Below are 26262 nucleotides of genomic sequence, written 5' to 3' on the forward strand. Positions count from 1 at the left end.
GACTCGTCCATCAGATTGCCAGATGGAAAAGCGTGATTCATCACTCCAGAGAACGCGTCTCCACTGCTCTAGAGGCCAGTGGCGGCATGCTTTACACCATTGCATCCGACGCTTTGCATTGCACTTGGTGATGTGTGGCTTGGCTGCAGCTGCTCGGCCATGGAAACCCATTCCATGAAGCTCTCTGCGTACTGTACTTGGGCTAATCTGAAGGTCACATGAAGTTTGTAGCTCTGTAGCAATTGACTGTGCAGAAAGTCGGCGACCTCTTTGCACTATGCGCTTCAGCATCCGCTGACCCCTCTCCGTCACTTAACGTGGCCTACCACTTCGTGGCTGAGTTGCTGTTGTTCCCAAACGCTTCCATTTTGTTAGAATAGAGCTGACAGTTGACTGTGGAATATTTAGGAGCGAGGAAATTTCACGACTGGATTTGTTGCACAGGTGGCATCCTATGACAGTTCCACGCTGGAATTCACTGAGCTCCTGAGAGCGGCCCATTCTTTCACAAATGTCTTGTTTCACAGTCTGCATGCCTGAGTGCTTGATTTTATACACCTGTGGCCAGGCCAAGTGATTAGGACACCTGATTCTGATCATTTGAATGGGTGAGCGAATACTTTTGGTAATATAGTGTATGTACTTGGGTGGTGAGCTTTAACGCTGCACAGTTTGTTTGAGAAGTCAGAGTGATAACACGATGCAATAACAATTGCACTGAAAAACTGTGCTGTTTGTTGATGTTGAAGTTTTATTCCAGACAGGAGGGAGTTCTGAACTTCAGCCTTGCCTGTCCTTCCCCGCCCTCCCCCCTGTATTCTCTTAGATTATACTTCTAATTATGTCATAACTGCAGTGGAGATGTTGAGGGATATCACTATCATCTTTAGGAGCAGCCACCAAGTAAGAAGCTGATGATTAGCTGGACACGTAGGATTTGACTTGTCAGTATATTACTTCTGGTTTCATCTTAAATCAATGACATCAATCAATCTTTGATACCTCCTTTTATTATTCTCTACCAGCCAATCACTGCAGGTGCAATACGTAATCTTACTCATGAAAAACATTGTGATCCATAGCCATGAGGTCAAACATTAATGTAGGATATACTCTTTTAGGTCACTTGGTTATGCCTGCCCTTCCTCTTAGCTTCATGGTTCTCCCTGTCTTTACTTTAGTTTTTAGTGCTACTTAGGAGATAAGATAAAATGCTTTGTGAATATGGCCTCTGATATACTGTAAGTATCAACAAACTGATATTTATTCTTTTTGTTAAAAACTAGACATAAGCCAGACAGTGTCATTTCTTTCTGATATGATGCATTTTGACAGGTGACATATTTAGTGTTGAACTGTACACATTGGTTGTTCGTGGGAAGCCCTTAACATACATTGATTCAAATGTAATATTTGGATTAGATAACTAATTACAACATAAAACATAACTATAACACTGTGTATATACAACAATTAACTCTGGATTTTGACAAACTGCTTTAATGTCCTTTGGAGTAAATGCACTGACAAAAACACAATTACCAAGAAACACCAAATACTGATCTTTCCCTTTTTTAGGGATTTGTTATGGAATGAAAATGAATCAAGCAGATATTCAACACTGGAACAAACTGTATTTCCTCTATCAGAGAAAATCACCCTCATACAGACTGAGTCCTCATAGAAACCCACCTGTATGGGACATTCGTTGTCATGGGTTACATCAAGGAACATGGCGTGAGCAATGGAGGGCATCAGGGGACGGAGACTGGGCTGGAAAAAGGCTCCTACTGGCTCACCTCCATAACGATAGACCAATCGGCCCTCTTCATGGCTGTCACCAGCTGACATGGCCTCTGTTGAGACAAGGAGGGGGTTTGGAGAAAGAGGGGGAGACAGGAAAGGATAGAGATGTAAAGCAATACAGGGAAAAGCATGTCTATATGTTACAACCATCAATTATCAATTAAATATAAGTTACAAGTACCAATACAATCTCCAGCTACTAAGATAGCAAGCAGAAAATAAGATATTGTCCATCAAAACGTATATCCAGGAGGGCCAATTCACTAAACTATAATTTGAAGTTAATACATCCTATGACTGACTGACTCCTCCACCTAATCAGGATTTCTCCCTGAGATCCAAAACTCATTTTCCAAACAGACTTGAGCATACAAACACATGACATGACAAGTGTACATTGGTGACAAAACCCTAAAACGTTCAAACAACAATCAGAGATAAACTATATGACACAATCACATGTATCGAGGCAAATATTACAGATATAAGCTTTAAAATCAGACTAAAATGACACATGGAAATCAGAGAGCATGTTAGAAACAAATGAACAGCCAGTGCAACAAGAACCCGACCTTGTAGCATTAGCAGTGTAAAGATAAAAGAGAAGTAAATGTGATGCAGTGCAAAAAAGACTGAGCATTTTATTTCTTATAAATCACAGTGATCAATATAAAATTTGTTATTCCCTATTGCAAGATGATGACTGCAAGAAGTTTGTGGCCTAAGTTCGAAGTAGTCAGTTTTAGAATTTCAAACATTCACCATATCCCCTTCCAACATTAACACACTTATGCCCCTTTTCCACCAGAAAAAACCTGGTGCTAGTTCGGAGCTGGTGCTAGAGCCGGTGCTTAACTGGTGCCAACGAAGAACCGGTTTGCTTTTCCACTGGTCAAGAGCAAAGTGGAGCCAAGTCAGAGCCACGTCATGACGTCTTCGGAAAACATGATGACGGGTGCGCGAGACGCTCGCTCAGAATCACAATAACCATCATGAATGAATGAATGAATGATACTTTATTAATCCTTTGCAGGAAATGACATTGTCACGGCAGCTTCATCACTTCAACACACATCAAACTGCACACTCATACTATACAGTGGCTGCAGCGTCTCTGTCTCTGTCCGCCCGTCCTGTCCTGAAGCCGGTGAAACTGATCAGTGAGTCGGGGATGATGTTCGTGAGCCGCGTCTCAGTCAAGTATATAATGCTGCTTTCCCGATACAGTTTCTGGCCCTGGGTGGAGCAGGATCTGGATTTATTAGCGATGCAAATACTGCTTGTGTCTTTACAAGCCTACATTTCAATACAGAGGCGAAAAACACAATTATTGCCGGCTACCTGTCGGATTCGTGATCGGAACGAATAAAACGGGTGCTTCTCATCCTTAAATGTAATTTGCTGAGCCGCGTTCCATGCCGTTGTAAAATCAGTATAACCCACGGCTTCTCTGGGGATTATTGTTTATGTTTATAGCGTTCGCAGTTCCTGTTTTGTTTTGTAACCCCGCCCACCAATGACACGGTGGGCCGCGTCATCGGTTCTTTCTCTGGCTCCTGTTTAGCCCCTGCTCGGAGTCGGTGCTTGCCTAGCACCAGTTTGGAACCAGTTTGGCACCAGTTTGGCCCCAGCTTGGGCGGTGGAAAACCAAAAAAACTGGTGCTAAGTCAGGCACCGGCTCCGAACCAGCCCTGGTGGAAAAGGGGTATTAGTCCTGTGGTCATGAGCATACAGATTCTCCTCTATGCAGAAGTCGCAGTCTTGGGCCCCTAGGAAGTGATCAGCAGCATCAATGACATCATCATCTGAGGCAAAATGGTGACCACTGAGTTCCTTTTTGATCTTTAAGAAGATATGGTAGACAAAGGTACCAAATCAGGAGAGTATGGCAGGTCTGTGACCAGTTAAAATTCACATTTCTGGCAGCCATGGCCACTATGGACATGTGGGCTGAACACTGTCCTGGTGGAACAGCACCCTTTTTCTCAGTTTTTCATGCTGAATATTCTAGATCTTCTCCTGCCACTTTCCTGGGAGGTGGAGAACCTGGATTTTTCCACTGCTTCGATTGTTCTTTCACCTCTGGTTGGAAGTGATGTACAAAGGCCTCATCCATGGTGACAAGAAAACTCTCAGGACCTGTCTCAAAAATGGCAACAACAAGCTGACACCTTGGACATTTGGAGTTCTTGCGAATGATTGCATGGATGTGTTCCTGGGGTATACCTTCCAGGGTGGCAATGTCATGCTCCATTATTCATTGATCTGCCATGATGAGGTCCCCTGTGTCGTGGTGGTGACTGGCCTTCATGGACAAGGGTCATCTTGAGTTTTCCCTGCCACATTTGAACTCAGAAGCCTACTTCTTGACCCGCTTTATGATGGAGCATCCTGTAGTGTGGCCACCATGTTCTCTGGATTTCCTTGTCTGTTCAGCTTTTGAGACCAAAGCAGTGGATGACTGCATGATGGCGGATGCTTTCCATTTTCTCAGGAACCACTGACATTCAAGGTTTAATTATTCATATCAGAAAAACAATTCAACTTAATAACTTTTTTTGTAATCATTCAACAAGTTGAACTGCATGCAAAATCAGAGAAAACTGCATAGCTTACATCCTCACTTAGGCCACAAACTTATCAATCATGTCTCATATATGTATGTGGATCTGAGTGTGTGTGTGTCTGTATTTGAACATATACCTCGTATTAGAGATGTAATCCCTAGCTTGGTAACGAAGATGTTATCCAGTTCCTCGCTGCCGGTAAACAATTCAGCTGCCACATACAGGTTAGGACACACAGCCCTTGCCACATCCAGCATGAACTGAGCAGCCACAGCAATACAACACATCAAGAACAATGCAGATCCATGCAGTGCATGACAGGGAAGGGGAGGGGTAGAAAGAGGGACATGGTGAAGTAAATTGTTGGGGTGGTGAAATAAGAAGCAGAAGACCCAGGAGGAAGAGGAGAAAGAGGAATTGAAGAGGAGAGGGGGGGAAGCAGAAAGTCAGCGGTAATGGGCCTCAAAGACACCACAACATGCATACATACACATACACATACAGGTAGGAAGTGACGAGGAGGCGGTTGGGTAGGAGGAGGCAGAGAATGAGGCAAACAGAGACAAGAGAGAGAGAGACAACAAAACAGAAAGACAATGTTAGTTTCTGCATGCATCCAGGTGACCGCATGGGCGCTATACCTCTTATAAGGCTGGTAATCCCCAGTCGGTTAACAAACACATTGTCAATGAGCTCGCTGCCTGTGAAGAGCTCAGCTATCACATACAGATTGGGTCTCACCGCTCTGGCTGCATCCAGCATGGCCTGGACAGATAATACATCATTGTCATCATCATATAGAGACAGGGGGGGCAGGAGCTTAGAGTGAGGGAAAAGTGGGGTGTCCAGGAGCTCAGATGGCAAGAAAACAAAGTAAAACAGGAGCCAGTGAGCAGCCGAAGGACTTAACTGTGACAAAACCTTAAATAGATATCCCAGTAAAAACTGAAAAATGCAGTATAGGTAAGTATTTATTCTTTAGATAATAATGACATTTCAGCACATATTGCCTTCTTTAAGATCACTCTGAACAATAAATCTAAACAATAAATAGTTTTGTGGAAAAGAGCATTACTTGCTATCTGTTTTTTCGTACCTGGAACAAAGTTATTTTTGTCCTCCAACATGCCTACATGTTTTCAATGAAAAAAACAAACAATAGCACACTCAAGCAATCTACTTCTGTCTGTGAGGTGGCTGCTGCTCCTCTGGCATGGAGCGACACAGGAACAAGTTACCAAATCTTTGATGATGTTGATTAACAGGGAAGTTAGAAACAATGATTTGAATAAAACTATTGTCTGTATGCACTTGCTAATCATATCTGCATTTCAGTTTCAGAAAGCGATTGACTGAACTAAATTGGTTATGGTAATGGTAAAAGAACGTTAGCTGCGGAGAAGTCCACCTCAATGGCATGCAGCAGGTATCCGGCACTCAGTAACGATGAGAAGAAGACAGCACAACTCCTGTCCTACATAACAGCTAGGGGGGGAAGTGAAATAATATCACATTTTTCAAAAGGGGGGAACTCTCCCTTCAAAGGTGCTTGGTTGTGATGTATTTTTCCAGTCAAAATGCGTGGATAAACTGACGTGCACCAGAGTGACTGCCTTCAAGTCAACTTTTTGCTCTGTTTTTGCAAAGTGCTTCGACTGCTCACTTGCTCCTGCTTTTTATTAAAAAGGTTACACAAGTATAACCATTTGCTGATATACTGGACCAACAGCAGCCTTAAGTGAAATACTCATTTATATCCACTTTTTCACCCTCAAACAGTATAAGGTGATTACATAACCTCTTTTTGTCTTTCTCAAAACAAAAATGGAAAGATGGTGACAGTCAGCTGTGACACCTAACAGTATATAAATTTACACCAGTACCCGTTTAAATTAACCAACACACCTACCTTTTTTTTTTTTTTAAAGTTAACTATGATAGTACCTCAGCAACATGGAGAGGTGTAGAGTGGCAGTTGTCCAGTCTGACTCCATTAAAGTATTTGGCTGTAATTTCAGTGTATTTCTGCATGTGGGCCCACAGGTAGGGGCAGTCCTCAGGACCGTTGCCATAGCGAAGTTTGACACTGTCACCCCAGCAAATCAGCTCCCGACGCAGGTATACATTGGAACCTACAGGTAGGAAAAGACACAAGCAATACTCATCAGCACAGTCAATTAGAACCTTATCTAAGTGGCCTAGATGTTACCTTCAAATGTTTTTCACTCTGTCAAAAATGTAACAGATTTTTCCAAGGCATCTATAGTTGGAGAAGCTGTACAGTGAAAACATTTAACAACCAACAAGAACAACAACTGTAGAACGCATTAAATGGAAACATTTGAATGAAAATAAAAACCAAATGAGTGAAAATATAACAGGGAAATATAACAAAAGATGAAATAAACAAGATAAGAGAAATATTGAGATACTATATAAGCAAAAATGACAAATATATGAATATGCTTTTAAAAGATAACTACAGGATTGCTGTTCTCAATTCTTTTCAGTCTGATGTATTGATTCTATAATCCAATTACTTGTAATCTGTTACTGATCTGCCTTAATTACGTTATTATCTGTTTGTGATTATTTCTTCCTTTCCCTTCCTTTGTCTATTCATGTGTTTTTGGCACCTGGCCTTTTTAACCCTTTCAAGCCCAGGAGCCTTTGGGCTGGCATTTATTTCACTCAAATTCACATTATTTCTGTTTATTTGTATTTTGGGGGTGCCTCTGTGGTATTTTTAATACTGAATACTAAAAAGTTTGTATTTTCTACTTCTATGATAATTGTTTTTGTTATCTTTTATTCTGAAATGTTTTACTTTATTTTTTTTTTTTTTTGTAATACTGCTAACTTTTTTTTTACTAATTTCCAGAATTTTTTTGAGTCATTTCTTGCCTATTTGCCTTTTCCTATCTTTCTGAAAGGACTCAAGTGAATTTGCTCCAGGTTCTAGAAATCTGCTGTTAGTCCAGCACCACTAATCTAATGTTTAAATATATTAAATATTTAATTCAAATATATAATTCAAATAATTGTATTTTTTTTTGGGCTAATTTTCAGTTAATTTTTTTTGCTGATCTTTGCTGATGATCTTGCTGATTTGCTGATCGTCTTTTTTCCACCTTTTAAAAAGAAATCAAGTGAACAAGTGCTCAGGTTTCAAAGGGTTGTTATTTGTTTTTTGTTTTTTTTGTTTTTTTTACCTGGCTCAGCGAAGTTGCGCAGCGGGTCATCACCCATCACCCAACCGTTGTGAGCCAGGAAGTGTTGCAACTTATCTGGTTGGTCCAATAGCAGCATCTCCTGCTCCAAAGACATATCCTGATATGGGAAGGTGAAATACCTGAGACAGACATGAAGAAAAAAATGACACATTAAAGGCAGAATGAGTAGGATTTTCCTAAAAACAATGTATAGACTCAAAAATAATCCCTCTCAATCATCACATCTGTGTCACTGGAAGTGTGTGTTGGTGTGTGTGTCTGCAGAGACCCTGCTCTCTGCTCAGATTTTCTTGTTTCACTGAGCTCAGGAGCTTGGGATTCTTCTGGGTGTTGGCCTTTGGGCAGTGGGCGTGTGGCTCCCAGCCAATTACAGCGCATAGTGCCAGATCGACAGCACAATATCCAATAAGAAGCTATGAAATCATGGAAGCAGACGCGTAAAAAAAAGAAATATAGCAAGGCAAAACGCCAAGCAGACAAAACTTGTTCCACATCGAGAGTGAACCTGGGGTTGGCTTTCACTTTTTCCTAGGATGGTGACAAAATGCTTTACGTTTTGGTCATTGTTACACTCCCTCACCATTCGAGGAAATGAAAAGTAACCAGTGGTTAGCTTAACCAGGGAGGAGGGGCAGCTCTGAATACTGTTTATAAACCACATCTGACAAATCTTGCTCATTCTGCCTGTAAAGTTTATTTATTGCTTAGCACAATGTTATGGGCTGCAAATGTTCTCTTAAACATGCATTAACCTTGAAATCCATTACCTGGTAACCAGAGGGTGTTCCCTGCTGACAGGGCCCAGCTTGGGGCCGTGGTCAGCCAGACGCTCATACACTACATTTCCCACAATGCAGTTGGCAGCCTGGAGAACAGGAGAGGAAGACCATGTTTGATAAACAAAAACTGACTCATGTACCCTCTCTTTAAGATATGTGCACATGCACACACATACAAACACACACATGCTCACACTTTTACACACTTGTCATTTCATTTCATATTTGGCACCGGCTCTGTTTGCTTTCGTTTTAATCCTTGTTACTTCTTGCACTTGCCTTTTTATTCTGGCAGTCTTTTTCTCAAATGTTATTGTTTGATTAGATAATTTAGGCTATTGGATTTTTTTTTTTTACTTGATTTCGAGAGAACGACATTTTTCTATAATTTTTTTTTTTCATTTTTAGTTCACACATCTCACACCTTTGGTATCTGTAGTTATCAGTTATTTTACATTGTGCTAATTTGTTCACTTCCAGATCATTCTGTTTCCACTCCATTATTCAGTATGAAATTGCCCGTGTTAGTTCATTTCTGTAGGCGGGGGGATCTGAATCCTGCTGACCAATCATTAGCGACTGACATGTCCAGCTGCTGTGATGTAGTTTTCAGCCGACACAGTATCTGCTGTTGCCAGTTTACAGCGCTATTGCAAATCAGTCTTACTTAGCAACTTTAACCATGGACAGAAACGTCAGTCCATGTTTATTCTCTGTGCTGTTTATGTCAAGTCAGTTTGTTGGTGAAAGGGCTCATAACAAATTCAAAAGGTCTAAACTGCCAAAAAGCCAAAGAAAAACATTTGGACAAACAATTCAGTGCAGTCACACTACTTCTACGTCTGTTCCAGGGAAGAATTTCCATGGCTAGTCTGTTGCAAACCAACTTTCTTTAGTTGAATGATTTAAAACAATGTTCATAGCAGCATCTGTAACTTTATCATCCATCATCTTACATTAACTAGTGTTAGCTAATATGCTATTATCTCACTGGCTTTGGCATAGCTTGATTACATAACAACATTGGATATGCCCTTCAATGGCACCAACTGGCCCGGTTAGTTTCTCAACCAAGAAATCACCATTGAATTGGGCAACAGCAGACCTACATGAATCACTAGAATATTTTTTTTAAAAGGAATGTGTGATTCATCAGTATGGAACCAAGCTATGGTGCAACATTATCCATAATCCTACCTGTTCCTGATGCTGGTGCATGATGTGGTACTGTTCTCCATTCAGCTCGTTCAGTCTCTGTCTCAGCCAGCCACAGCACTCCTCTATATGTTGGGGCGAGGAGCTGCAGATACAGGTGACATTTGAGACACGATACAGTTAGTGCAGGTTCAGTGTGCTCGGGGTTAAATGTACTGTCAAACAAGAATAATCATAGGAAGCACCTGCCAAGACAGAGTCACCACTCAAACTGTCTTTCTGTTACTGTTAAGTAACAATGAAATGTCCACAAATAATAATTAATTCTATATAATAATAATACTCTAACTTAATCAGTATAATAGTTTATGTATATAGTCACTGGGAGGCTTTAACAATGACAATAAGGCATTGTGGCTTTCATGTTGGACCTGTGAGGTACAAAGGTCTCCAGGGCGGAATCCATGTCCACCGTGTTGCCATAGCGACGGTAGCTACGGTCTTGGATGATCCTCAGGCCCTTCTTCCCTCCAGTCTTGTTATGGTCTGGCTTGGTAGCTGAAAACACACACACAAAGCACAGACTAGATGCTGTATATTTTGTTTTAGTATTAGCCAAGTAAAATCTCAATTCATAATACACTATCTCAACTCTAAGTGTCTGACCAATAATAAAAAAAAATATGTAAGCCTCTTAATGTTGTATTGTACTCTGCTCAGTGGTGCTGCTTCTCTACTGGTCTACAAACCATTTATCAGCAGGTTCCTGAACTGCTCCACAGCATTGTCCACTTTGACCTGGAAGAACTCCCACAGTCTGATCTGAGGATACACATCCTGCCACAGCACACTGCGAATGGCCTGAGACATGCACGCACACACGCACACACACACACACACACACACACACACACACACGGACAAAGAAGCAAAAATACAGTCAAACATACAAAATTATCATGCTACATATGCCTTCATCACTATACTGTTATGACCTGCAGAACGCTTTATATAGACCTGTTTCGTGTCTGATACAGATGAAACTTTATGATCTATATAAAGTGTAGACACTATGAATCTTCATGGACTATGCAGAACGCTTTGTTGGAACAAATCACTATTTGCAAGTTATGTAGTGGTTAGCTTATGCTTTTCCTCTGCTCCTCTCTGTCACACATTCACAAACTTTTCAGGCACCTGCCAGCCACCGTAGTAACTGAGGACCAGCACAGAGAGCTTCCATCACCCAAGAAAATAGCTCTATGAGTGAAAGAATTATTTTTTTTTTTGTTGCTGTTGTTTTTTTAACAGTCAGCTGTTAAAGCAGGGGGGGTGAAACAATAGCACATTTTTCAAAACAGGTGAACTGTCCCTTTAACTAAATTCTGTGTGCACTCACATTCAGGTGGTCATCATTGGTAACATTAGCAGGAAGTCCTTTGGCAGAGTAGCGTCCATCTGCCATTCTGGTGGTTAAATGCCAAATAGCTCTGTCTAAGACCCAGGCAGGACGAAGATGGGGCGAGTTCACCAGGTTGTAGCCACACTCTGGATGCTCCTTTATCCACTGACTGTTGGCCGCTGGAGACACACACAAACAGGCAAAGACGCTCAACATCCGTCCAGCTATTGTAGCTACTCCATTCAACTGACATGGCTGTGACATAAGGATAAGAATTGGCAAACAAGTACGGAGCCCTTTGTAAACAAAACAAAAATGATGAGTGATCATGTATCAACAGTACAAACTTGACTCAGCAGAATTGGATTACAAAGCAGAATTGGATTACAAAGAAATACACTGGAATAAAAATAGCGTAACCACAGAAAATTATGTGGTGATGTGTTGAAAAGGGCTATTAATTAACATATCCAAGTGAAAATATTATTTTTCAAACCACATTAATTACATGAATAACACACAATAGCTGAATGCATATAAAAAGGGCCCAAAAAGCAAAATGTACGTGTTGATGAATTTTCAGCCAAACAAAAAAAGTGTTACTATGATTAGTATTACTTACTTAATTTCATTATTTTTATTATTACTATGGAAATATAGATAGCTCTCTGGTGAGTTCACCCAGTGGTGGTTTGGACAAGGTAACATCAATCTAGGGGGGCGCCCTGGTGGCTCACCGGTAAAGCACGCACACCATGTACCAGGGCTTAGTCCTGATCGCAGCAACCAGGGTTCAAATCCAACCTCAGGTCCTTTGCTGCACATCTTCCCCTCTCTCTCCCCTGCCTTTCCTGTCTATCTCTACTGTGACTGTCAAATAAAGCAGAAATGCCAAAAAAAATAATCTTAAAGGTAACATCAATCTAGATGGTTAAAATAACTTACATGTTTGAAAGAGTTAATTTTATGTTGTTTTTTTCTTGATGCTTTTTTTCTTTACCCTGCATTCCTCTGTTACTGTTAAAACAAAATCTTCTGAATTCAAAGAATCTTTAACCCTTGCACTCACTCTTGACTTGTTGCTTATAATGTTGGTGAGACATGAACTCATGATACTGATATTCTAAGTGCATTGAGACAAAACAGTCTGCTAAATGCATGCAATGTGATTTTTTTGTGTTCTGAATGTGCTTATGCTGGACTGCCACCCCTGGCTGTGAGTGCTGTCTCTGTCCTCTGTCCCAGGCTTGTTCCCTGGGCGAGCTGGACTGGCCTGCATGTTCATCTGAGGCCAGTCTGCAGTTTTGCAAGCTGCTCACACACTACATAGTTGAAAAAATGTGTGTGTGTGTGTATGTGAGACAGAGAATGTGCAGAACACTGTGCTCTGCTAGTTTTCTGAAATTCAGCACAGTCTGTAAACTGTTGTGCTCTACACTGTATGGCTGTTCATCCTAACAAGTCTTTTAATCTTGAAGTGACTCTAAAAACCTTACTTTAGTAAGAATTAGGGCTGAACGATTTATTGCATTTGCGATAATATCGCGATATGATAAAACGCAATTTCCTAACCGCATCTTGCACGATTATACGTTGGTCATGAGACGCGAGCTACAGCGAGTGGAGCTCTCAGCCGCACCAACGTTTCATCCTGCCCAGCTGTTGCGCAACGGCCTCTCGCTCAACGGAGCAGTCAGAAACTGACACAAGTGAGACTTTAGTCTCGAAGAGGAACAGCACGTCGGTGGTGTGGAATTATTTTGGTTTCAAAAGAGATGTTGCGCAGCGGCAGCTGTTGTGCAGAACATGCCGTGCAACCGTTGCTACTTCACAGGGTGACACTTTCAAACATTTCAGTCAGTGATCCCTGTCTTGAGGTATTTGGCTTGCCAGGCGCACTGGTGCTCGGCATTTTGGCCAGACAACTGTCATATATGGTTTTGTGGTATTTTTTTAAGTGCTGGAATAAGTTTAAAAGGTTTTTTAATTTTTTTTTTTAAAAATTTGTTTAAAAAAACCTAACAATTCAACTACCATGAGCAGTAGTATGCCTGTGTGAATGAGCAGTAGTATGCATGTGATAACATAGATTGAAAAATAAGCCAAAGTGATACCTCTTCTCTGAATAGACAAGCTAAGTCAGTGTGCTGCTGTTAGCCAGTGAAAATAGAGCGGAGTGGTAACTCTTCGCTTTGTTACACAATCTATGTCAATGCGCTGCTGTAGCTGGAAAGTTTCTTTGCCTTTTGGACTCCTACGGTGCCGGTGCAGTTGTTGTCATTTTTTTCTTGGTGGTGCAGGTGAAACCACTGGAGGGGTTGTGCCACCCAGATTTTCTTCCCTCCATGTAATTCTCCCCAGACATACGTTCATATTCCACACAAAAACAGCATTTCATTCAAATTATGTCAAATTCCGCGTTAAAAATAGATTCCTTTTTATTTGGCTAATTCTGCGATTCCGTCTGCGATTCGGCCCTAGTTAAGTTGAATGCATGGATTCATGTAACATTTCGGTGCGTTCACAATATGCACTGGGAGCGCCAGAGCGTACTTTGTGCTTCTGAATTTCCACCCGCCCGCTCGCTCTGGCGCTCTCAGAGACAATTTACGAATGCACCCGCAATAGCCTAGTTTTTTATGTACCTGTTCATCTTTGTTTTTTAATAAAAATGAATAAATTCACTCACTTTTACGATGTTTTTGGGAATCAAACTCTTGGACAGCTAATTCAGAAAAAATACTTTCAAAATGTAAGACTTTATAAAGTCGTGATAAGACTTTTTGACACTTTTTAAGGGTCTTAATTTTTCCAGAATTGATTTATCACCTTATAATATGTTTCAAGACCCCACGGATACCCTGAGGTAGATGTGGCATAAATTCACTGGGCGAGTGAGTGAGTGTACTTTCTGCTGGATCTATTTACACCTTAAGCTTTAAACATTTGTGAAATTCTTCAATCTTTGAAGACTTTCCCATCATATTCCCTGAATGTCCTTGTATGAAATGCTAACTCAAAGTTCAATGAATTTCATAATCAACAGAATCCTGTAAAGAGCATGCCACACACACAAACACACACTCACACTCACCAGTGTGATTGTACACCACATCAGTAATACACAACATGTTCCATTCTCTCTTCAGCTTCTCCACCAGCCCTCCCACATCGGCCCAGCTGTAGCTCTGCCCTTCCCGACTGAACTCGGGGCTGAAGGTCAGCTGGTCAGCCAGTGAGTAGCAAGACCTGGATTCTCCAAGAGTCTGCAGGGGTGTAAAGTGGATCATGTTGTAACCTGGGAAAGAACAACAAAGGAGAGATAATTAATCAAACTAGGGAGGGTTACAAAAAATTATTTATTAAGTGTCATGTCAATCGTCCCTAATGACCCCAGGATTTGATGTACTGCATATGTTTAAATTGTGGCATTCAATAGAGACCTCATTTATAAAACTGTGCATGGATTCCACAGTAACAGTTTACATAAGGACAAAACAGGAAATGAACATACACCAAAAACTGGATGCAGAAAATTAAACCCTTAGCACTCTGATAGCCTACCAGGGGGCCCCGCCGAAATACTGTCTTTCAGTAGGCTCAGTTTTAAAGCTAGAGATGAAGATGCTGGTATCAAAGACAGCCTCAGGAATTCACTGATGTCAAGCACGTCATGCTAGGTTTTCGGCAAGACAGCAAAATATTGCTCCAAAGATCGGCTATATTTTGGCGATGGAAAAACTAGCATGGCTATTATCACAGGTGTCCTTTGACCTTTGATCTCCACATATCTGAATGAAAATGAGTTCTCTGGGCAGCTACGGCTCTCCCCTTTACAGACATGCTCACCTAATGCTAATCCCACAAACCATGCAGTTCAAATGTCTTCTTTTGGCCTGTTGTAAAATGGTGTATTTATGGTTACTGGGGCCAAAACAGTATTGGAGTTGCATAAATTGGGTTTGACTGGAAAGCTGAGAATTGTATTCAAGATAGTATTAATTGATTTGAAACCTGGTTCTCTGGTGCCAGGACAGCACACCACTATACAAACACATACACAATCACATAAGTTGGTTGGTACACTGCCCGCACACAGTCGGGGTATTGATTATTCAGTATAACAGCCACTAGAGTTCAAAGTAAGGACAAACATAACATAATGTAAAGAAATACTGGCTGCCAACAGGACCCAGTGCCCTCTGGCTCAGGCCAAAGAGTCATATTTGACATTATTATTACAAATCTCTTTGCCCTTGTTTCCACACAGGATGGATAGTTAAAGGGATAGTTCTGTCATTTTGAACAATTTGATATTATTTGACTTGCCACCCAGCTGTTATGTGGTGCTCTCTTCCTCTCATTGTTACTGAGCCCTGGATACTGGCTGGATGTTCCAAATGCTAACTGTTAGCCTCCTGCCATTCAGGTGGACTTCCCCCCCGCTAACATTCTGAAAAATAACTGCCTTAATCCACTCCTATTGCTTAATAAACAAGATTTGAGTTTGATGATGTGTATCAGATTTTTTACAGCCCAAAATGACATAAAATTGTAAAAAAAAACAAAACAAAACAAAACAAGCAAACAAAAAAAAACACTACCTTCTTAAGCAGTCTAAGCGCTTTTTTTTTTTTTTTTTGGTCAAATGAGAATCCAAAATGGGAGCGGAACCAGTTCCTCATTGGTCGAAAAGGTCTGCTCTTGGCACAGTAGAGCTCTATACTGGCAAGACCTGGTGTTATTAGACGTTAGTGTAGCCCATGCTAGAAAAGCAATAGAAACAAACAAATGAAGCTACAAAATTTTACTGGCAGAAAAAGGGTTAAAACTGATTTGATGTCACTTGACTGACACTGGGTTGAGCTAATTAGGTAAACTATTCTTGTGTAACCTAGCCAATCAGTGTCCATACCAGCGTCCCTTGACTGCCGACCTGGTGCCTGAAACTGAATGCTGCCTGCCATTTTGTGCTCTCACTTCGCTAAAAATACTGTGCTTTATACACACTGTGTAAGCTGAAATCGTACACAAGTGATCAAATCCACTCCTGCTATCCTGACAGAGGGTTCAGGGATTGAAATTGCTCAGTGGTCAGGTTTTTGGTAAATGCTGGATTTTGAGTCCAGTGGAGTGAATAATACCCTTGATGGACTGAAGCTCCAGTTAACTGGATGTCAAGCCAACCCACAGGATCTTAAGACGGATCGTACAGACTCCTATCTTCTGAGAAAGGACTTCCATTGCCACTTTCTGGTGCAGTAGGCCAGCCAAAAAACACATATGGGTTGGGCCCTAACAATCAATCCATTGACTTAACATTTAAAGACAGAGAACTCCTCCAAATCTCTGAACTCAGTTTATTTTCTTTAATTACACGCAGTTTATTAGTTAGAATATCTGTCTTTTTTTGTTAATCTTCCTTTGAGCTTTTTCACAGCCATGTTGTAGTCTCCCATGGAGGTGATATTTAGTCCTTGGTATGTCTAGTTGTGTGAGTTGTATGTTGATGGATCCAATCAACCTGTGTTGATATCCCAAACATCTAGACCTTTTCTGGAAGATCTCAATTCTGATATTGTCCAGATTACCAGTCAGGGCCCAGGTTTTACACAAGTTTTCTAGATAATCCAGTTGTTGTAGTAGTGCTTTTTTTGATGGGGTGAACAATATCTTCTGAAAAAGTAGACACTTAATCTGTTTGTTAACCAGCATAAGGCCAACAATGCATGTCTGTTCAAGGGATAAAGCCAATTCAATGATATAAATGATTTCAGTCACTTTAGGTCTTCGTTTTAAAGACCTGACCGAAACCTACAGAGGTCAAACCATGTCTGCTTTTAGATGATGCCTGGTTTGCCTTATTCATTGATTGCTTCAACTAAGTACTGACTAAAGGGTCTCAATAATTATGTTTATATTATATTTGAGTTTTTTCTTTTTAATAAATTTACAAAAAAATCTACAATTCAGTTTTCACTTTGTCATTACGGGGTACTGAGTGTAGATTAATGAGAGAGAAGTGAATTTAAACGACTGTAGCATCGGGCGGCAACATAACAAAAGTGAAAAAAGTGAAGGGGGTCTGAATACTTTCTGACTGCACTGTGCAGTAAATGTTGAACTGTGTGGGGCTGAGACTGCTGCCCTATGTCACTCCACAGTCCTGGGTGAAAAATCCGTTTTTTCTAAATTTTCTTTTTAATTATGTCATAGTTTTGTTCCTCCTATCCATTAATTTTAGGAACAATGATGCCAAATTAAAACAAAAGCATTTTTGGTGGACATGTTTATTGGTATTGATGTGAAAGGTGTAGATGCAGTCTGTGGTTCTGTTTTGTTGAATCTGACTCTTTCTGTGGACATTGTGTTGATAAACAAAGTCTTGCAGTTGGTCATTAAGGATGTTGCATTCTCTCTCTCTCTCTCTGTCTTTCTCTCTCTCTCTCTCTTTCTCTCTCTCTCTCTCTCTCTCCTCACAAAACCACATAAAAAGACACATTTGTCGTCTCTCACCTGATTCCTTGGCAACTCTCAGTCTGTCAGGCCAGTCGTCCAGATGTCCAAGACATTTAGACAGGTAGGTTTGGATGGTGATGCAGTCTAATGGGAGGATCTGGTCATCTGCTCCGATACGAAGGACAGGGTCTACTACGATGTAGCCTCCTCCTGACCGCTTCATGTTTCTGCGGACAAAAGATTAAATGGCTCATCTTTTTGTTTGTTTTTTTCATATTTCATTTATGACCTTTTCAAAAAAAAAAAAAAAAGGACAAAAAAAGAAACACTTGACACTTGGCTTTTTCTGCAAAATTCTGTGTTTTGCAGTCAGGGCTACTGTTATGTGATGCATTACATTCAACACTGAGTTCTTTTTTTCTACAATATTCATACATTTCTATTAGAAAATGACAAAAATTAAATATTTGTTGAACATTACATGTCATTATATGTCACTTCAATTTGTTCAACTGAAAAGCATGAACATCACCATACTTAGCTTTAAAGCTAAAAGTATTAAAAATAAATAAATAAGACACATTAATTAAAGTCTAAAATAAACACACTGTATGTGACCAAGCCTGCAGTGTAACCTTAACTGCTGTGTTTTCACCCGCCCTCAGTAATGTTGTGGTTAACTCTGTAAGTTATGTGATGTTATGTACCAAACTTCGGGGGGTAGAAATCTTCAAATCATCGCATTGAAATGCTGACTCTGAGTTAACTCAGGAAATTGTGAGTCGGGTACAGCCCTATGTTTGACCTTATACTGAATTAACTGATGTCTTGAGTTAACTAAGCAAGAGTGGATGATGTGAAAACATTTGACATTTCTACTCCTATTTCACTCTCCAAAGACACACAATCTGTAACATTTCCATATGAATAAATGTTTATTTTGTGACTAACAGCTCTGCCTTGCTCAGATGGTGTCATGTTAGTGAGTTACATGCACTTACATCAGTCTCACATGATTTTATGTCAGGGTAGATATAGTTTCATCCCTGACCAAAGTAGCACTCATATGACCCCACCATCTCCAGTTAACTCTGCCACACGGTATGCTCGCTTGTGTTTCTCTTGCGTCGCATTACATCCCTTAATGAACAAAATCAAATGCTTTTTGGAGAAATACAAAATGCTTACAAAATGACAGATGTGTTGAATAAACTACTACTGTTATAATATGATATGATGTAAACTCAAGTGATTCTCAACTGGTGAGTTGAGTGAGTGGCCCATGGGTCATCTTTATTCAAACAAACAAAAAACGTACTTCACCAGTTATTAATAACATATATTAAAAGAAGACAGACAGATATATAGACAGATAAATAGATATACAGATGTATATCTATACATACATTGTATGGACATGTATTGGACTACCTACACATTACATCTATAGAAACTTTGATGACATCCCCTTCTAAATCCCTAATATGGAGTGGGTTCCATTCTGCAGCTAGAACAGCTTGCACTCTTCTGTGGAAGCTTTCTACGAGATTTTGGAGGGTGTCTTCTGGATGAATTGGCAAAAACCAAGATGTTGCTTTGTTACCTGGGGCACACTGATGCTAGAACAGAAAAAGGCCTTCCCCAAACTGTTCCCACAAAGTTGGAAGCACAGAATAGTCCAAAATGACTTGGTGAGCTGAAGCATTAAGATTTCCCTTCACTGGAACTAAGGGGCCGAGGCCGAGCCCAGAAAAACAAGCCCATAGCATTATCCCTCCTTTATTGTATTGTATTGCAGTCAGGCAGGTGATGCAAGGCTTGCATGTGGCTGCTCGGTCATGGAAACCCATGCAATGAAGCTCCTGGTGCACAGTTTTTGTGCTGTTAATGCCAGAGGAGGTCTGGAGCTCTGCAGAGTCAGCAAAGCGTTAGTGACTTTTACCCACTATGCGCCTCAGCACTCTGCGACCCCACTCTGTAACTCTACGTGGTCTGCCCCTTAGTGGCCAAGTTGCTGTGGTTCATAAACACATCGGTTTTGCAATAATACCACTTACAGTTGATTGTTGAATATCTAGGAGGGAGGGCAATTCCACAAACTGACTTGTTGCAACGATGGCATCCAATTACATTACTATTCAAGCACCACACTGGAATTCGGTGAACTCTTGCCAGTTTTTTCACAAATGTATATGCAATTTAACAAATGCACAAAAAACACATGAAAACAATACATACATACATACATACACACACACACACACACACACACACACACTATACATATATATATATATATATATACAGTACAGGCCAAAAGTTTGGACACACCTTCTCATTCAATGCGTTTTCTTTATTTTCATGACTATTTACATTGTAGATTCTAACTGAAGGAATCAAAACTATGAATGAACACATGTGGAGTTATGTACCTAACAAAAAAAGGTGAAATAACTGAAAACATGTTTTATATTCTAGTTTCTTCAAAATAGCCACCCTTTGCTCTGATTACTGCTTTGCACACTCTTGGCATTCTCTCCATGAGCTTCAAGAGGTAGTCACCTGAAATGGTTTTCACTTCACAGGTGTGCCTTATCAGGGTTAATTAATGGAATTTCTTGCTTTATCAATGGGGTTGGGACCATCAGTTGTGTTGTGCAGAAGTCAGGTTACTACACAGCCCACAGCCCTATTGGACAACTGTTAAAATTCATATTATGGCAAGAACCAATCAGCTAACTAAAGAAAAACGAGTGGCCATCATTACTTTAAGAAATGAAGGTCAGTCAGTCCGGAAAATTGCAAAAACTTTAAATGTGTCCCCAAGTGGAGTCTACAATCTTGTCTCTGATGTCCTTTGAAAGTTCATTTGTCTTGCCCATGGTAATGTAGAGGTTGGAATGGAAGAGATTGATTCTGTTGACAGGTGTCTTTTATACTCATAACAAGTAGAGATTAGGAGAGATTTCTTAAAGTGACAGGACTAATCTGTGTGCCTCATGGGCACAAAACCGTCTGTGGGAGCCAGATTTCTTGCTGGTCTGTAGGGGATCAAATACTTATTTTACTTTTTTGTTGATATTTTGTCTCTATTTGTTAAAATAAAAGTACCATTTTAGACATTTCTTTGTAAGCAGACAAACTTGCAAAATCAGCCAGTGATCAAATAATTATTCTCCCCATTGTATATGTGTCTCAGGGTTTCCCCCAGTGCTTTATAGGCCTGGCGGGCCCCCAGGCTTTTCTTGCCCCCCCGCCAGGCTAAGTGTCGCTTGTTTATTTATTTTAAATAGTTTTTTTATGCACCAGAAACAGTGATACCAAAGACGGTATATAGAGCTTTTAACCGCATCTGGTGATACGGTTGAAAGCGCAATGGCGACATCTTATGGTCAATACGTGAACACTTTCTTTTTCCGAAGTCGGAGGAGCACTGGAGGAGACGATGAGCCCGCTCATTCACCCCCAGGCCGAGGGGAGTGCATCCCCGGCGAGCCGACCAAGCCACGGCTCGATGATGAGGCAGAGCCAGTGCGAGTTAGCACAGATGTTAGCACGTCGTCAGAGCAGAAATTACCAGGATAACGCCCACCAAGTTGCGCCGCTACGTGGAATATGGCGGGATTTTACATAAGTTGAATGAAATGTCGTTTTTGAGTGGAATATGAACGTATGTCTGGCAAAGGCACAGAAGATTTCCAGCTACCGCAGCGCACTCACATAGATAGTGTAACAGAGTGAAGAGTCGCCACTCTTCTCTATTTTCACTGGCTAACAGCAGTACACTGGCTTAGCTTGTCTATTCAGAGAAGAGGTATCACTCTGGCTTATTTTTCAATCTATGTTATCACAGGTGTGTTTGATAAGTAATTTACATTTTTAAAATAATAATAATAATTTGTTGTTAAGTTACTGTTGTTACATGTTGTTAAATTACTCACTGGATATTTTCTCTTTCTCTCTGTAAGCCCTACAGATGGCTGTGCGTGAAAATACAAGTAGATCAGCTGGTACTAAAATACTCAGACCAGCCTGTCTGACACCGACAACCACATTGCCACATTCAAAGTCACTTAATCACATTTCTTCCCCATTCTGATGCTCGGTTTGATATTTGTGTTAACGAGTTACCCCCACCCCCCCCACCCCCTGTCATTCCTAAACCAGGGGTATTCAATTAAAATTCAAAGAGGTCCTGTTACTAAAATTCCCTCCCAGCAAAGGTCCAAATCGTATAATGGCTACTCAACCCGCGGCCCGGGGGCCGCATGTGGCCCGTGCGTCATTTTTATGTGGCCCGCCACCGTCATATAATGAAAATATTGTTATTTTATCTAATTACTGAGTTTCAGTCTGTGGACAAGTCATTTCTATCACTAACATTTTGTGAATGAAGCCTGTTTATTTTATAATGTTCCAAGGGAGTGTGATGTGGCCTCATTTCAGTATTAACCTCTGAGCAAGTTGCCCATTCTATCCACATTTTGGGAATGAAGCCATATTTTGCTGTAACTTGATCATTTCATCATTAATCATTGCATGACAATCTTTTATTTAGTGAGGTTTGGCCTTGGATGGAAATGGAGCTGTTTTCTGTAGGTTTCATTAATTTTTAGACTAGTCATGTAGCCTGTGACAACATTATAGTTTAAATGTCCAAAACAGGACAGACATGTTTAGCTTGCGGCCCTTGGACACAGCTGAATTTTGCTGAGTGGCTCCTGAGCCATCTTAAGTTGAGTGGCCCTGGTCTAAATTGTGTACCCTGATGTCAATAAAATCAACAACGTACGCACATAGCCACAACCATCAGAGAAAAATAACAACGAATGATTTATTCATTAATATTAGAATTGCCACAGGTCCAGACAGAACCGTCACCGTGGTCCGCCGTTTGGTGATGCCCATCCGTAACGGTTAATGCCATATATTTGTTCAACCCCTTAAATTAAAGTTGAAAGTCTGCACTTCAATCACGTCTTGATACACACACACACACACACACACACACAACATCCTACTGTACATGATTAAATCTGTTAGAATCCATTAGCAGGAGGCACTCACCCATGTCCAAAGTAGTACTGATAGGACCCAGCTATCTTGAGATCCAGGCAGCAGAACTTATCAGAGTCATCCTCCTTCCCTGTTGGGTTGTTCCACGGCAAAACCCGGAAGGTGTTTCGCTCAAAGCGTCGACCTTCATCTGGGTAGTTGGTGTGCACCGACACATTTTTACCCTGGAGGCTTGGGCCTAGGCGGAATTGAAGCTCAAAACCTGAGGAGAGAGACACATTTACAAGTTCAATTCAGTGTAGTAGTTAGGAGTATTTTTTTCCACTTTCTTCTTCTTCTTTTATAAAATTAACACATTTTACTTGGACTTCTTATTTTAATTCTGTTTGTTTTTCTCTCACATTTTTTCAAGATTGAAGAGAAGAGGAAAAAGGAATTCTTCTTGTTTTTTTTTGTTTGTTTGTTTGTTTTTTTACTCATGACTCTACACTGTCCAACCAAAAATTGATCTTGTAGACTGATGTAATGATATTTAAAAATATTTTTGGATATAAATGAGGGGAATTTAATTCAGAGGGTTAAATAAAAGCTTGATTAAATACACACCAGCCTCTGGGCTCCTTTAGGTTTCCATTAGTTTGCTCATATTTAGTATTTAGGGGGTCTGCCCTGAAAAGTCCACATGAGAGTTGGTGCCAAATGTTTTACAGTTGCAGTTGAATCAAAGTGACGATTCTGACGAAACTCAAACTGAGGGCAGAGGTCCAGCGAGGGTCGCCCCTCACTGTGAGAGAGGACCAGTTCCTCTGCAGGAGTGTATGGCTGAGTGGGAGACACATTCATTTATTGAACACACAAATGTTACTGTAGTCAGATTTACTTGTGCCGTCATGGTGGGGAAGTCAGATTATAATTCCACTAATTTACGCATTGACACAGTCGGCGATTTTTTTCGCCAGCATTCCTTGCAGCTCTTGGCAGCTGCAACTGTGTTGCTTTTTGCCTGGATGATGGATTTATATTCCTCATATTTATTTCAGATTATTGTCTGCTCCTCCGTCGTAAAGTATGTGGCTCGGGTGGATTTTTCCTTCATTGGTCGTATGCAGCAAACACCGCCCTTTTATGTGAGCGCATACAGATCTAGATTGGAAAAGCCTGGGTTCAGTTAGCGAGTTGATAACCGGCTTTATGGTACTGAATTTTGGTACAAATAACTAAGAGAAACCCCGGCTATGTTAATCCAGCTTTATGGTACAGGCCCCTGGTGTTTTCCATCAGAGCCCCACAGTTGTGGAATGCCCTACCTGAGGAAATGAGGTTACCAAATTCTGGATCTTCTTTTAAATCTCTCCTCAAAACTTACTTTTACAAGAGGACTTTCTTATAGCATCATATTGTTTCATATCCATCTTTTACTATTGATACTGTACTATTTTTATTGCACGACTTATTTTAATTTTTACTGTATGTATTGTGTGCTTTGCTTTATCAGGTCCTATGCTTCAACTTTTATTGTGTTCACTTTTTATGATTTTGACAGTGTGTATCATTTTTACTTGTTTTGTAAGGCAGTGCTATACAAAATAAAGTTTAATATTATTATTATCATCATCACCGTCATTATTATTATTATGCTAAGAAATGTATGATTCCATTAAAATGGGCTTTAAGGTTGTACAAATATTTCATATTGTTTTCTATTTCTTTATGTAGCTGTTTAATAATTTGTATGACACAACTGAGCTGTACTAAGTTAGGGGAAAAAAACATCTTATGGATAAACATTTTCATTAATGCATGCTTTGAAATTAACTGTACTATGTGTATTTAATGTAAGTATATAAACACAAAGGAGCATTCCCATTCAGGAAGAAAGTGTGCTCCGCTGTCAAATATACACAGGGCATACTGATGAAGTGAAGGTGACTTGGTGAACCAAGATGAGATCAGCCAGAAAAATGCTGCTGTTCCTGGTCCAGAAGAATCTACATGATGACAAGCCAGTCTATTTATAGTTGGTTTACTAGCCAGCCCACAAAATCCCTATCAGGTTCAGAGTGCTGTAAATGTCAAATGGTCCACTTCTCTATGTCAGACAGCAGTCTGCTGCTTCCTGCCACTGGATCCATCAGCCACTTGGATCAGAGTCAGGAAGCTGAGGGGAGGTAGTTTTGCCCATCTTGAAAAAAGTCGATATTTTTCCTCCCTCCTAGCTGTTAGGTAGGACAGTAGTGGGATAGATTTAGGATAGCGCAGCCTGCCCTTAAAGGCAATGGGACCTGGCACACTGATTGGTTTAACTGGCGTAACGCCCAAAACACGCCTATGCATAATATAGCGGGTAGCGCAAGTGTTTTACGGATAACGGGAGGTGTGCAAGATAGCAACTTTTATGGGGGAACGCCTCTTACGCAATGCTAAATCCCCAAATAACGGGTTTAGGGACTCTGGCGCAAGATAGGGCCCTTACACACTGCACACTGGGACAGGCCCGCCTGTCCCACTATATACAGGAACAAGAAAAACTCAAGAACACAGAAAGCATAGTTTGGCCTTTAGCAGACTGCTGGCCAGCTCATCTGGGAAGAAGCTCAGCTACCATACTTTTTAGTCAACATCTTTGTCCTGGCCTGCAAGATTAGATGGGATTCCCTGTGTGTGGCTCTCACTGTAGATATCACTGATTAACAAAGAAGTGGCTCTCTTTAGGGGGGTTTAATTGTATCGAACATTTATCAAACATTTGTTATACTTCTATTGAGGAAAATTATTTTGTGATAATTACAGTTATTGTTTTATCGACCAGCCTTAGACAAAATATATGCACATATTTTCAAAACTTGTACTGTCTTAAAATACACTGAAATTGAGTCACAAATTAAACGTCCTGTAAAACTAGAAGAGTGCAGAATGCAGATGGCGGGGGGCGTGTCGGGGGCGCGTGGGTTGCAAACAGGAACTGCAGATCAGGCTGTTGTTCATGTTGACCAAAACTTGTCCACTGTATTGCCACCATAAGTGATAAGTTTAAGAACAAAGGCATTTCAGCAACTGGCTTACATGAAAGCTAGGGAAAAAAAGTGTTTAAATTTTGGGAAATGGGTGTGTCTTTTAGTAGATGGTGTTTGGCATGTTTAGCTAACAGGCCCATTTAAAATAAGCAATCAAGAAAAACTGTAATAGAAGGCTGACCTTGCTCGAGTCTGAACAGGGTTCTTTCCAGATTCTCCTTGTCATTGAGCATAAGGACACGGATCTGCTTCAGGTGTTGAGGCAACATCTCGAAAAGATCTCTTCAAAACTGGATGACCCCAATCGCTCCTGTGCAGAGGAAGAGATTATCCCTGAAGACACACATTTTCAAATAATCCATAGTGCAGCATACAGCCATTAACCACAAAGGGAATGCCTCCTTCAAAATGAGTGAAAACTGTGTTGGCGTTGCATTAGCGTTATGTGCTGGTTTTGCATTTGCCATGGTGTTGCACTGGCCCCATGAACTGATAGAGTTGCAGTACAAAGGCACTCTGAAGGCCAAGCTTGACTCTGTTGGGCCAGATCGGTTCACACAATTCACCCCAAACACAATGCCTCTGCCTTCAGGCTGCCTGTGTAATGAGCATGTTTGAGAGCACTTATTTGTGTGAGCAAAAGTTCTGTGATGCAGATCAGCAAATCCTCGTATTTTGCTTTTACATCAAGACACATTTGTGTTAGTGGGTGAGCTGTGAGTTAGCCCCAATCTAGGCCTTTTAGCACTCTATGTTGCTCCCTTGTCTGAGGCCTCTGAGGTGGCCTCAGACATTTTTGTGTGCCCATTCTACTGATTTCAAGACCAAATT

At 40.7% G+C, this 26262-nt stretch overlaps 1 protein-coding gene across 2 annotated transcripts in view; it reads right to left on the bottom strand.

The window, feature by feature from the left end:
- The window catches only part of agla (amylo-alpha-1, 6-glucosidase, 4-alpha-glucanotransferase a), a 57327-nt gene that overhangs the window by 27411 nt on the left and 3654 nt on the right, over positions 1–26262 (bottom strand). Inside the window, exons 2-14 of one of the 2 annotated variants that reach the window (XM_030073962.1) lie at positions 25613–25741; positions 22469–22679; positions 17459–17628; positions 14037–14240; positions 10940–11121; positions 10290–10401; positions 9972–10098; positions 9583–9685; positions 8374–8471; positions 7586–7725; positions 6318–6505; positions 4510–4633; positions 1693–1856 (exon numbers count right to left, since the gene is read on the bottom strand). In XM_030073962.1, the coding sequence (XP_029929822.1) occupies positions 1693–1856; positions 4510–4633; positions 6318–6505; positions 7586–7725; positions 8374–8471; positions 9583–9685; positions 9972–10098; positions 10290–10401; positions 10940–11121; positions 14037–14240; positions 17459–17628; positions 22469–22679; positions 25613–25700 (1911 nt within the window). In that variant the 5' untranslated portion in view covers positions 25701–25741. Of the gene's footprint in view, positions 1–1692; positions 1857–4509; positions 4634–5014; positions 5139–6317; positions 6506–7585; positions 7726–8373; positions 8472–9582; positions 9686–9971; positions 10099–10289; positions 10402–10939; positions 11122–14036; positions 14241–17458; positions 17629–22468; positions 22680–25612; positions 25742–26262 lie in introns of both variants that reach the window. The other variant, XM_030073963.1, reaches the window with a different exon arrangement.

The sequence above is a fragment of the Myripristis murdjan genome, chromosome 17 (genome assembly GCF_902150065.1).
Source record: "Myripristis murdjan chromosome 17, fMyrMur1.1, whole genome shotgun sequence".
NCBI classification, from domain to species: Eukaryota; Metazoa; Chordata; class Actinopteri; order Holocentriformes; family Holocentridae; genus Myripristis; species Myripristis murdjan.